This window comes from Diorhabda carinulata, chromosome 4 (assembly GCF_026250575.1).
Source record: "Diorhabda carinulata isolate Delta chromosome 4, icDioCari1.1, whole genome shotgun sequence".
Taxonomy (NCBI): Eukaryota; Metazoa; Arthropoda; class Insecta; order Coleoptera; family Chrysomelidae; genus Diorhabda; species Diorhabda carinulata.
In genome coordinates this window covers 2,997,084-3,008,562 of record NC_079463.1, presented here as the reverse complement: position 1 = coordinate 3,008,562, position 11,479 = coordinate 2,997,084, and the positions used below count along the sequence as shown (strand labels likewise).

The 11,479-nt window shown below is 30.0% G+C and overlaps 2 protein-coding genes across 9 annotated transcripts; one reads left to right on the top strand and one right to left on the bottom strand.

Moving 5' to 3' along the window:
• The first annotated feature begins 527 nt into the window (after positions 1–527).
• On the top strand, positions 528–3,642 carry LOC130893316 (protein farnesyltransferase/geranylgeranyltransferase type-1 subunit alpha). 2 transcript variants are annotated; one of them, XR_009059185.1, is made up of 6 exons: positions 707–931; positions 1,003–1,126; positions 1,190–1,420; positions 1,489–1,689; positions 2,043–2,579; positions 2,877–3,184. XR_009059185.1 is itself a non-coding variant. In XM_057799321.1 (5 exons), the coding sequence occupies exons 1-5, from the start codon at positions 796–798 to the stop codon at positions 2,341–2,343; spliced, it is 993 nt and encodes a 330-aa protein (XP_057655304.1). In that variant the 5' UTR covers positions 528–795; the 3' UTR covers positions 2,344–3,642. The 2 variants fall into 2 exon arrangements, 1 of the variants encoding a protein (XP_057655304.1); XM_057799321.1 differs by having other exon boundaries at positions 528–931; positions 2,043–3,642.
• On the bottom strand, positions 3,270–10,982 carry LOC130893314 (centrosome-associated zinc finger protein CP190). 7 transcript variants are annotated; one of them, XM_057799318.1, is made up of 17 exons: positions 10,644–10,982; positions 10,137–10,434; positions 8,824–9,284; positions 8,627–8,771; positions 8,265–8,563; positions 7,332–7,665; positions 6,858–7,228; positions 6,272–6,572; positions 5,999–6,171; positions 5,733–5,869; positions 5,482–5,678; positions 5,212–5,393; positions 4,821–5,013; positions 4,535–4,738; positions 4,088–4,479; positions 3,622–3,751; positions 3,270–3,561 (listed from the first exon to the last, which is right to left on the bottom strand). In XM_057799318.1, the coding sequence occupies exons 2-16, from the start codon at positions 10,414–10,416 to the stop codon at positions 3,656–3,658; spliced, it is 3,765 nt and encodes a 1,254-aa protein (XP_057655301.1). In that variant the 5' UTR covers positions 10,417–10,434; positions 10,644–10,982; the 3' UTR covers positions 3,270–3,561; positions 3,622–3,655. The 7 variants fall into 7 exon arrangements, with proteins under 7 accessions (XP_057655301.1, XP_057655303.1, XP_057655300.1 ...); XM_057799320.1 differs by having other exon boundaries at positions 4,088–4,473; positions 10,644–10,949; XM_057799317.1 differs by lacking the exon at positions 10,644–10,982 and adding an exon at positions 10,504–10,603.
• Between the last annotated feature and the right edge of the window lie 497 nt (positions 10,983–11,479).

Sequence of the window (11,479 nt, the reverse complement as noted above, 5' to 3'; positions counted from 1 at the left end):
CAGTGTAGCAGTTTAAACTTGTTTTATCAGTGTGTACTAGTTTAGTATATGTCACGATTTGAAAACTCATTTAATCAAAGCTTTTGAAAACAAAATGTGTAGTTTTCCTGAGTTTTTTATAAATCGATCATCATGAACTTTCATTTAGATGAGAACATGAATGGAATCAAGAGTTAGAATTAAAATTAAACTGAGTTTTCGGAAATTACGATCTGGTTAAAGCCAATCATGAACTGATTATTCGGAAAGTAATCTGGATCACATTCAATGTCGTTCAGAAGCTGATCAAAGGAATCGCGTCGATAATCATTAGGATCCTTTGCATCCTAGTACAAACTATGATCCGGAATTAGGTAAGGTAGATCCGCAATCATCTACCTAACCTATCCTAGTCCGAATGTCTTGTTACGTTTTCGGTGGAAATTTTAAATTTAAAACTAAATCTACGGGTTACTTTTCGAACATTCAGATCATGATTGGGTTCACTTTCATACAAACCTATTAAAATAAAAAAAACAAAAGTTTTTATAGGCGGAGTTTTAAATTTAAAATTTACAACGTAAACGAAACGTGATATATAGAAACTCTGATAGTAATCTATGATAGTTTGTGTTAGGCTCCGCAATCGGCTGATAGGTGATCTACCTGATTCAGGATTATAGCATCTGAACAGTTCTCAAGACTGCTTAAATGACTGAATAGAGAACTGTCAAGTATGACATGCGTCATTTGCCAATTATTACTAATAATTCGAATCTAGTCTAATCAAAATTAGCTATTTGTTATTAGTTAAAAATGAGCGATGTAAGTAGTGATGAAAATGAAACAAATCACATTTTATATCGAGATAGGCCGGAATGGAAAGATGTAACTCCTATAAAACAAGATGATGCTGAAGAACCTGTAGTAGCAATTGATTATACTGAAGCTTGTAAGTTAACCTACAAAGTTTAAATAAATAATTTTTCTTGTTTAATTGAATATGAACTCAATACTTTTTAGTTATGGATTGCTATGATTATTTCCGAGCAATTGTACAGAAAAAAGAAATATCTGAACGTGCACTGGAATTAACACAAACTGCTGCAAGTTTAAATCCTGCAAATTATACTGTATGGCAATATAGGTAGATGGCCGAATTTATTTATTTATAAAAAGTTATAATCACAAGATATTTTATTGGTTTTAGACGTGATATTCTCAAAGGATTGAAAAAAGATTTGTATGAAGAATTAAATTACATTGAAAAAGTTATTTTAAGGCAGTCGAAGAACTATCAAGTTTGGCATCATAGGAAAATTCTTGTAGAACTTCTACAAGATCCATCAAAGGAGAAAGCATTTACAGAAACTGTATTACTAAAAGATGCCAAGAACTACCACGCTTGGCAACACAGACAATGGGTTATAAAAACATTTAAGTAAATAATCCATATTCGAATTATTGTCAGAATATAGACAGTTTTTAATGGAAAATATATTTTTTTAGACTTTTTGATGGGGAATTAGATTATGTCGATGAACTTATATCTACAGATGTTAGAAACAATTCAGCCTGGAATCAAAGATATTTTGTTATAAACAATACCACAGGATTTACTGAAGAAATTCTAGATAAAGAAATAGACTACACTTTGTTTCACATTAAAAATGTTACGGAAAATGAAAGTGCATGGAATTATTTAAGGGGGTAATTCATTTTTAAAATATAAGCTTAGATTCTCAAAGAAAACATTAATTTCTTGAACTATTGAAGAATTGAGTATATTTTAGTAATATTGACATTCACTAAATAGATATTTGATACTTCATATCTCACCTTATCAACAAGTGTTTTTGTAGTGGTGTTGTGGCAAAGTGTACTGACTTTAATATATTTCCTAGGTATCGAAACCATTCTACCACTTAGTGATCTACAATGGCAGAATAATGAGTTCAATTAATTTCTTTCCTTTTATTAGTTCGATTCTTCTATGGTTTTGTTATTTTTTAATTGTCCAATTATCTGATATTGTTCTCTATAACACTGTTTTTAATTTACAGGCTGTTACTGCATAACAAAGGAGGACTAAGTACAAATAAAAAAGTTACTGAATTTTGTAACACTCTATATGAATCAGGAAATAGATCTCCGTTTCTATTGGCTATAATTGTGGATATGTGCTTTGAATGTATAACTGAAGGTGCTGGTGATTCAAAGTATACATTAGAATTAGCCAAACAATTGTGTGAAGATTTAATTAACAAATATGACACTATAAGAGCAAATTACTGGCAACATATGTTAGAAATGCTTCAGAACAGTGGTAAATCTAATGACGGTGCGAGCACCAGTGGCAATTGAAGAACTAAAACTGATAGTTGTAAATCTGAAACTTTATTAATAATTATAAACATTTCCAGTACAAGTTAGTATATACATAATTTTATCAGTTTTTAAAGTTTCAGGTATACTTATTCAATTAGAATGATTTTGTTTGCAAAAATTTGATGGCTTGTATTATTAGAAATGTGATGTTTCAATTTAAACTGGAATCACTGGATATTCTACAAAAATTGGTACAGAGGGATGAAATCCAGGTCTGTTGGTAAAACTACCAATTTTTTATGTACTTTTAGAACAAATATTGATTTTGTTTGTCGTCGCAACATTTTCTGAATACTCATTACATCCTCATAATATATATTTTTTTAAATTGAAATAATAACAAATTGTAGTTGAAGTTACAAGTACTATCGAGTCAATAGTTGAGATTATCTCATTTTTTTATGTCCAACTTCCAATTTTTTATAGTTTCGTTAATGCTTTCAACTGAATATTAATGTCATACTTCAAATTAAAGTTTATTTTGAATTCAGTTCTTACTGTATCAGCAGATACTGATTTTCTTACATCAAACTGAGCCCTGGTATTGATTATTACACAAGCTGATGTCCAACCAAGTAATCTTAATTATGATCAATGAAGAAAGATTGTTTTAATCTCGCTGACCCTCTTTCAACAAACAAGTTTTGACTTAAGTGCCAGCATCGATTGTACCAATATTTTCAACAACCATACTTCAAACATCCAATTTTATATATTTACATTTATGTGTTTTAAAGCATATTTTGAACAATTGGTGTTTGTGAATTAAATGTAAGTATTGGAAATTAAATGTGAGAAAGTAAACTTAATCAGTTGAGGAATGTTTTTTTTTTCATTTTTAATTAGTTAATGTTCCATAATACCCTGTTATAGATACTGGGAGTTTAAATAAATTACACACATGGTTTATCCATTTATATTACAAAAAAAAGTAATTGGACTACATATTATTTTAATATAATCCTATATACAATAATGAAAAGGTATATTCTATACAAATGCGTAATGTATACATGATAAAATACATATTTGTTTTTTCAAACATCAACTCAAAAAAGTAAAATTTTTACATAATCACAAAAAAAAGCATAAAAATATGTGGATGTATAATTGAAGCAAAAAATATATGAAATACGACCTTTCATATAAAAGATTATAAATAAAAAATCCTCCCAAGCTACTATGACGACTCGCCTAAAAAATATAAGATCTATAAAATATCCTGTAAATATCAAGTTCACTATATTAAATTACCTTATAACAGGACGAAAATAATGTTTTCCTCAAATTAACCTTTTTTTTCTTCCTCATCTTCCTCCTCCCAATCATCCATTAATTTATTAACGTTATCTACAGCACTCTGAATAGTTTCCTGATTAGAAACCTAACAAAATTTAACCATAAAAAGTATATTGAAACATAAAAAAAAACAAAAATTCACGTTTGATATGGTTGCGAATCTTATAGGCTAACCAACAGATTGAAGCAGAAAATATCAAAGTGTCTTAGTACTACAATTATACTGTCTACACAGTGTGTTTAATAAATTTAAACCTGGTAACAATCATTGAAACAACTGTTAAGCTAAACAAGGAAATCTTTATAAATAACTGGATCAAGCAACGTCATTTTTTGTATTTTACATTAGACTTGTCAAAAGATTATATTAGAAGGTTGTTAAATTTCAAATTTCATGGAATTGTATCTGACAAATATTTACCTGTACATCCTGCGATTCTGAAGATTCGCATTCGGCAACTTTTTCGCTTTGTTGAGAATCTGTATCATCTTCCCAATCATCTAGAATTGTTTTATTAATATCTGTGGATGTCTTTCTCTGGACTGGTTTGGGAGAAGAAGGTATTGTACGTTCTTCATCAGTTTTAGTTTTTGTGTCATCATCAATTTGGGATTGTTCTGCAATCGTTCCATTTTCTTGTGTGGTCTGTGAGATTTCTTCTGTATTTTGAGTTTCTTTCTCTGATTCTTCCATTTCAATTTCAGTATGTTCAGTGTCTTCAATTTCGACTGTTGACGTATTATCTTGTACATCTAGTCCATTTTCTTCAGGATTTCTTACACTTTCCTCTTGGTCACCTCCAGGTTCTAAAACTAATATTTGTAACATTTTAAAATTAAAATATAAGTAAATAAATATATAAACTACCAAGATCTTCATTTGTAGATTCCTGTACTTCTTTGTCTGCAGCTTGTATTTTTTGAGGAGATTCTATATTATCATCTTGGTGGACAATTTCAATATGTTCGAGCTTCTCTATTTGTCCATCCACTTCCATTGGTTCGCCTTGATCATGCGACTCCACTTCTGACTGCTCTTTTTCCTCGTCGGATTTTAAAGGTTCATCTGAAACTAATGCAGATTTTTTGTTTACGTCTTGCATTATAAAATATTTGATATAATTGTATACTAAATTCACAAAAAGTAAACATACTAGATGTATCATTGAAAATTTCTTCATTGTTGTCATCACTAAGAGACTTTTCAGGAGGAACATCGACCTCTTCATCATCATTAGTGTTTTCTTCATAACCATTATCTTGTTCTTCGCTTTCCTGAGCTGTTTCAATTGTTTGTGGGGTGTCGGAAATTGTTTTATTTTCAGGAAGTGTAGTTTGTTCATGTTCCTAAAAGGAAAAAATATTTTACATAAATAATTAATAATCAATTCCTTTCAGTTTGTCTAAAATTGAGAAGTATTTAGCAAAAAACTGCCTGTATTGAAAAAAGTTTCCTATTATGCTAGACCCAGATTTTAATTAATTGAATCAATCGATGCAGTAAATGAACCTGCTTCCATTTTTACCTGTACATTATGAACTTACCATACTTTCTTCGTGATATTCAGTTTCTGCTGTTTTATGTTCCACATCACTGACTTCCATAGATTCTTCAGTACTCACCTCTAGAGTACTATCTACTTGGTCTTGGTCTCCAGTATCTTTTTCTTCACAAACTTCTTGATGTTGTTCTTGTGCTTCTTCAATTGACTCTTGACAGGGTATTTCTGTAAAAGAAAAAATATCGTGAAAAAAAATAGGACCTAATATAAATAAACAGTATTATCATATTAAGTAACACAATTTTGATTATACCTGTTTCCACTATTGTGGATTCTTCTTCTGTTGCAGGTTTATCTGTTGTCTGTAACTGTTCAATTTCAGTAACAGAAATAGTATCGATATTTTGCACGTTACTTTGTGGTGGATTAGATATTTCACACCGAGTATTTGATTTTCTCTCTTCCTCATAGTAAGGTTCTTGCTTAAGTTCTGTATGATTATCAATTTCTCTATAACCAAACATTCAATTTAGAGTGATTAAAGCACGTCATTTTTCAACCTACCTCTGTATCATTTCAATAGACTCGATTGGTGTATCTATAGAATTCGTTACAATCATTTGACTCGATGTTGTTGAGGCAATGGCAGAAGAATTCCTAAGCTCCAACATTCCTGTTTGTGAATTCACCAATAAGTTACCCTGAAAAAAATTTTTACCAATACAAAAAAGTTGATATTAGAAGGAAATAGGTATAGATCTAGATTTAAATTATATGCTTCCCTAGTTTAATAAATTTCAAATATATTAAGTGTAGTACAAAAGTACTACCTGAGATGTAATAAACTGTCCTTCCTGTCCATCTACAGGGTGGCTGTACAATACAACTATATTAGAATTATCTGGATTCTCTCCTTCTTGTCCATCAGGATAATCATGATCAGTCAACACCATAACCAATTCATCAGTTGAAGTAATATCCCCAGTACTACTCTGAATCATACCTGGAATTGAAAGTTATTACATTATAATTTACCAGGATATCATAAGGATGAAATAAAATTTCCTCTCGAACTAAAATCAAATTAAATATTGTAATCTCACTTTGTTGGATAACGGTATTATCCTGTGTGGTGATAACCTGTCCAGAGAAAGGTTGTCCATGTGCTAAATCTGGAATGATAAATTCTGCTTGTTCGTTTTGACTATCCTGTTGCAATATATACTGTTGATTTTCATCTAAAACCACAATGTCCACTAAATTCAATCCAGTACCTATACCAGACACAACGTTATTTAAAGCTTCCGCTTCAGAACTAGTTTCAATTGGTACCAACTGAGTTTGTTGACCATCATGTGCGTTTTGTTGATTGTGGGAAACTTTGACGTTCGATATTATTTTCACCTACAAAATATATTTTAAAAATCTATTAAATCCAAAAATACAAGACAAGCAAATATCATATTACAGGAAAAAAAGGAACAAAACTAACCAGAACAATTTATTATAAACATACAGGGTGAGTCGATTATCTTAAAATCTAGTAGGTGGATTGAGGCTTTGAAAAAATTCTTTCACTAAAAACATTATCACGATATTTACAACTATACAAATATAAATATATAATTTTAGGACTTCCTGAATAGCTGTAAATAAATAATAACTCTATCAAGTTAATTATAATTGTACCTTGTCTTTCTGTATCATATTTTCATTGATATTTTCACGAATAATATATTCCCCAGTTTCATCATCATCATCTTCATCGTCTTCTAAATCTTCAAGATTTTCTACTTCATCTAGACAAACTATACCATCTCTTTTGGCTTCGGTTATGTGACATTTCCGAACGTGTGTAAAAAGAGCAATACCAGATTGGAGTTTTTTCATGCAATACTGACAATCGTAACAAACTTTGCCGGGTTTACTATAATGACCTGTCATTCTGACGTGCGTGGCTAGGTATTGGGCCGATAAAAACGCCAATTGACAATCTTGACATTGCATTTCATTTTCGTCGTGGAGTTCCTTGTGTTTGAGAAGTTTAGCAGGTGAAATGGCTAAAATTCACAAATTAAAAACAAAGTTTGTCAAAATATATACAACAGCTCATTTGATTCCTAATGATGTCTAGTTTTAAATATAAATAGTGGAGTGTCTTACCTATATAAGCGCATTTGTTACATTTAGGGAAGTTATATGAAGAGGGTGGTTTTAAAGTATGTTTTGTATACAAATGATACACCATCAAATTATGAGTTCGACATCTACGTCCGCAATATTTACATAATTGAGCATCGAAGACTTCATCATGAACATCAGTCATATGTTTGCGATAGAGATAATAAAGTACGAACTCATGGACTCCACCATTAACACCAAGGCATTTTTTACATACCCAAGGACCCTCATCTTCATCTTCGACTGGTTTTAGTTTGGGTTTTTTTGCTGGTTGTTTTTGATATTGATGTTTCTGTATCTTTACTTCCATATGTGCCTTGAAAAAAAATTCAATCTCTATGAAATTGGCTGGCCCAGGTCAAAAGTGACCAAAAATATATAGTAAATAAGGGGTTTTAAGGGCAAATCAAACATTAGGTGCATTTATAGTTTTCAAAAAATTGAAAACTTGGGTTATCTGTATTTAAATAAAAATAATTTTGTGCTTTTGTTTCAATTAAGTAGAACAGATTCATCTCAAAAAGTATTCCATATTAAACATTTAACCATCAAAAATTCCTTGAATGACTTTTATTTAGTGAATATTGCTTTTCAAACCTATTATATTGGTTATATGGTTCAATTGAACAACAAAGTTTTTCTTTCTTCCACTGCTTCTTGCATTCAATTTGGTAAACACATTGGAATTAAATTAAACAACTATAATAAGTTAAAAGACTTTTGATTTACCGACTCAAGACAGGAATTTTTTTTGTTTGCTAAAACAAACATAGAAAAACAAATAGCAAAAACAACATAAACAAGATGAAAACAATAAGTGTGAATTAAGGATACTAGATATCATGAAATAAGTAAGAACAAATGAGAAACTCTGAAGAGTGAATAAGGATTAAATGGCTGAGGGGGTAAACTTACTGGTGGTGATAATTTTGCAGGCTCAACAACAGCAGTTATCTTCTTATTATCACTAGTTTCTTTATTTCCCGGCATAATTTTCAATTTTATGTTTTTATTTTTCTTCACAAGATCAGGATACTTTTTCAATATTTCTGTAACTATTTTAGTGTGGTCTATATCAGTCGTAGATACAGTTTCTACACTTATTGTAGTTTCTTTATTTTCTTTATTGTTAGTTTTAATTTTTTTCGCTGCAAATTTTAAAGGAGAATTTGGTTCATTTTTTCTTTTTTGTCCAACATCATTAAATTCTCCAACTAAAAAAAAATTATTAAATAACACTCTTAAAAATAAAGATAAGCAAAAATAGAATGTCTCACCTTCTTCGAACATGGCATTTCGAATTTTCTGTTCTTTAGCAAATTCTTCCATTTCTTTTAAATTAACTTCATTGCTTGTGGGTTTTGTAACCATCTTTTTGGGAAGCTCAACATTATTTCTAAGATCGTCGAACGATGGTTTAATCTAAAAAGATCAAAATCAATTGTAGAAATATGAAATAAATGAAAAATCTCACTTTTTCCTCCTCTTCTTTGGTTAGTAAAGGCTTGCTAGTATATGAAATATCCTCAAAAGTAGTATCTAATAAACCCATATTCGGCAACTCGTCATCAGGCCACTCAAATCTTGTAGGTTTGGGAGTATTATCTGCTAATGGATCAGATACAACATTAGACCATTTCTGATCAAATTGTAACTGAGAAGTAGGGTGTGTTGTAGGAACAGGAGATCCAATTTGTTGAACTGGTTTTCGTTTCCACATCTTCCTACTTGATGAACATGAAGGAGTAGGAAGTTCCAATAATCTAGGTGATTTTATTGGTTGCTGCTTCCTAATTTGAGGAGGATCAGATTTTGGCCTCACAGATTTTTGTGGAATTTTTTGTGCCTCAAGTAGTTTAGTTAAAATGTGTATATTCATTATCTCCGCTGCTTTGAATAGTTTTTCATAGAGAGATACATGAAATTCCAACATACCTAGAATGTTTTTAAATACAGTAAAGATAAGACCATATTAATAGTTGTTTGGCATTTGTTAATCAGAAATCCAGATAATCAAATCATTTGAAGAAAAAGAGTTTTGTATATACTTAATATTGCATAATACATCAATTATTCAACCCAATACAAATAAATTAATCTTAGTATTAGCAAAAAAAATTATCAAGAGAGATTTGAAGGTATCCTGACTAATAGTCTTGATATTCACTAATCTGAACAACTCCTCAATATCTACATTATTTTGATATTTTTTAAACTAAAAAGTTTATGGTAGGAATTAATACAAATGAAGGTAAATTAGAAAATATATCAAGCAAAAGAGGTAGGATAAAGAAAAATACAAAGAATAAATAAAGGTGGATTAGAAAATATAACAAGCAAATGACTAAAACTGCTGAAAAGGAATATAATAGAAAGATATACAATAACACACAAAAAAAGAAGAACAGAGAAAGTTTTGAGAAAAAAACAATGAAAAGGATAAAAGGAGTAAACTTTAATGACTATGTTGATCTGAATATAGCTCAGATGGTATGAGCCGATAGAAAGAATAAGCAAAGGTAGAATAGAGAATATGTAAAGGATGCAGGACAAGAAAGAGGAAATGATCATAAAGTCTTGGAAGTATGAAGTGACTAAAACTGCTGAAAACAAAGGAATACAATAGAAAGATATACAACAACACCCATAAAATGGGAGAATAGAGGAAGTTTGGTAAAAAAGCAATGAAAAGGTTAAAAGGAGTCAACTTTCAAGACATTTTGATATTTAAAAGCTTCTAGTTTATAAAATTTGATGTTGTTAATTCATTCTCAAATAATTACTTACCTGTATACATAAAATTTACTATCGGAACTATAACATCAGATTGAAGATCGTGGGGCATTATTATAGTGTTATCTTCCATTGCAGGACAAGTTTCTTCTAGAAATCTAAAATATTCCGTACAGGCATTCATAACCAATCTGTGAACTTTCAATTGGACATTTCCATTAAACTGCAACGTTAAATCGCAGTAGTCTGTTTTGGCGAAAAACACTTGAAGACGCTGAAGGAAAAAGGTTCCCCAGTTGTCTACTCTAACCTGTTTATTTCCCTGCTCAACCATATTAGCTTAAATATTAACCTAAAATTTATTAAAAACTTCAACTGATTTTGAATTTATTCTTTTAAAAACAAGAGTAAAATGGCATACATTGGTCGGCGTCTCTTGTCATAGGTGACCGTATGAAACAAATGTGTATTGTAAATGTGAATACCACATTGTTTATAGAAGCAACTGCGATAAGTTACAAAATTTTGGTACTTCGAATTATAGATTTGAAATTAACTGACCTTTTCCTATCTCTAAAATATTAGCTCCATCTTATCACAAGCTTCCAAACATTTATAACTAAAAATATCCATTGCATCTGTTGTCGATGTCTCTTTCCAGGTGGTGCTTTATAACCCGCTAAATTCAATTTTTTTCATTTAAAATAATTATTTTTATGCTTTTACCAAAAAGTAGTTATTTTCGAATATCGCACATTGTACTAGTGCATATTCAAAAATTAATTTAATTTCTTTTCCAATTAAATTCACTTTTTTAAAATTAAAAATTTTATGTGAATTTGCTAGTTAATTCCAAGACGGCCATATTGTGACCGAAAAGAAACGACATAATGGAAGTGCGGGAAGTGCTCCGTCGCATATTTAGTCAAAAATCAATGATTGGTGAAGTTTACAAAATAGAGATGGCGTTTATAAAATTAGAATAGTAAATTTATAACAATTCCAATAAAAAAATATGATATTCAATAATTGTAGGCGATAATAAAGTTAAATACTGATACTTATGTTACATGAATGTATCTTTCATGAATCGTTTACTTTTAAAAAGAAATCAAATTGTACTTATGTATCAAAATAACTTTTTTAGATCATAGCTCATATTATTATTTGACATTACACTTTTAAGCTGTGTTTTTATGTCTAGCTAAAGCTACCAATGTTTAACGACACAGTAAAAATTGCAGATCTACCACAACCTTTGAGCTCGTACAAATAAGTACTGCTAATTAAATCAACTGCGATTCTTGTAAGTCATTTTTTATTTTCTATTTAATTCTTTTTTCTATAGTTTGTATTGTAACACACCGCAGGATTTTAATTCTTTTATTTCAGAAATT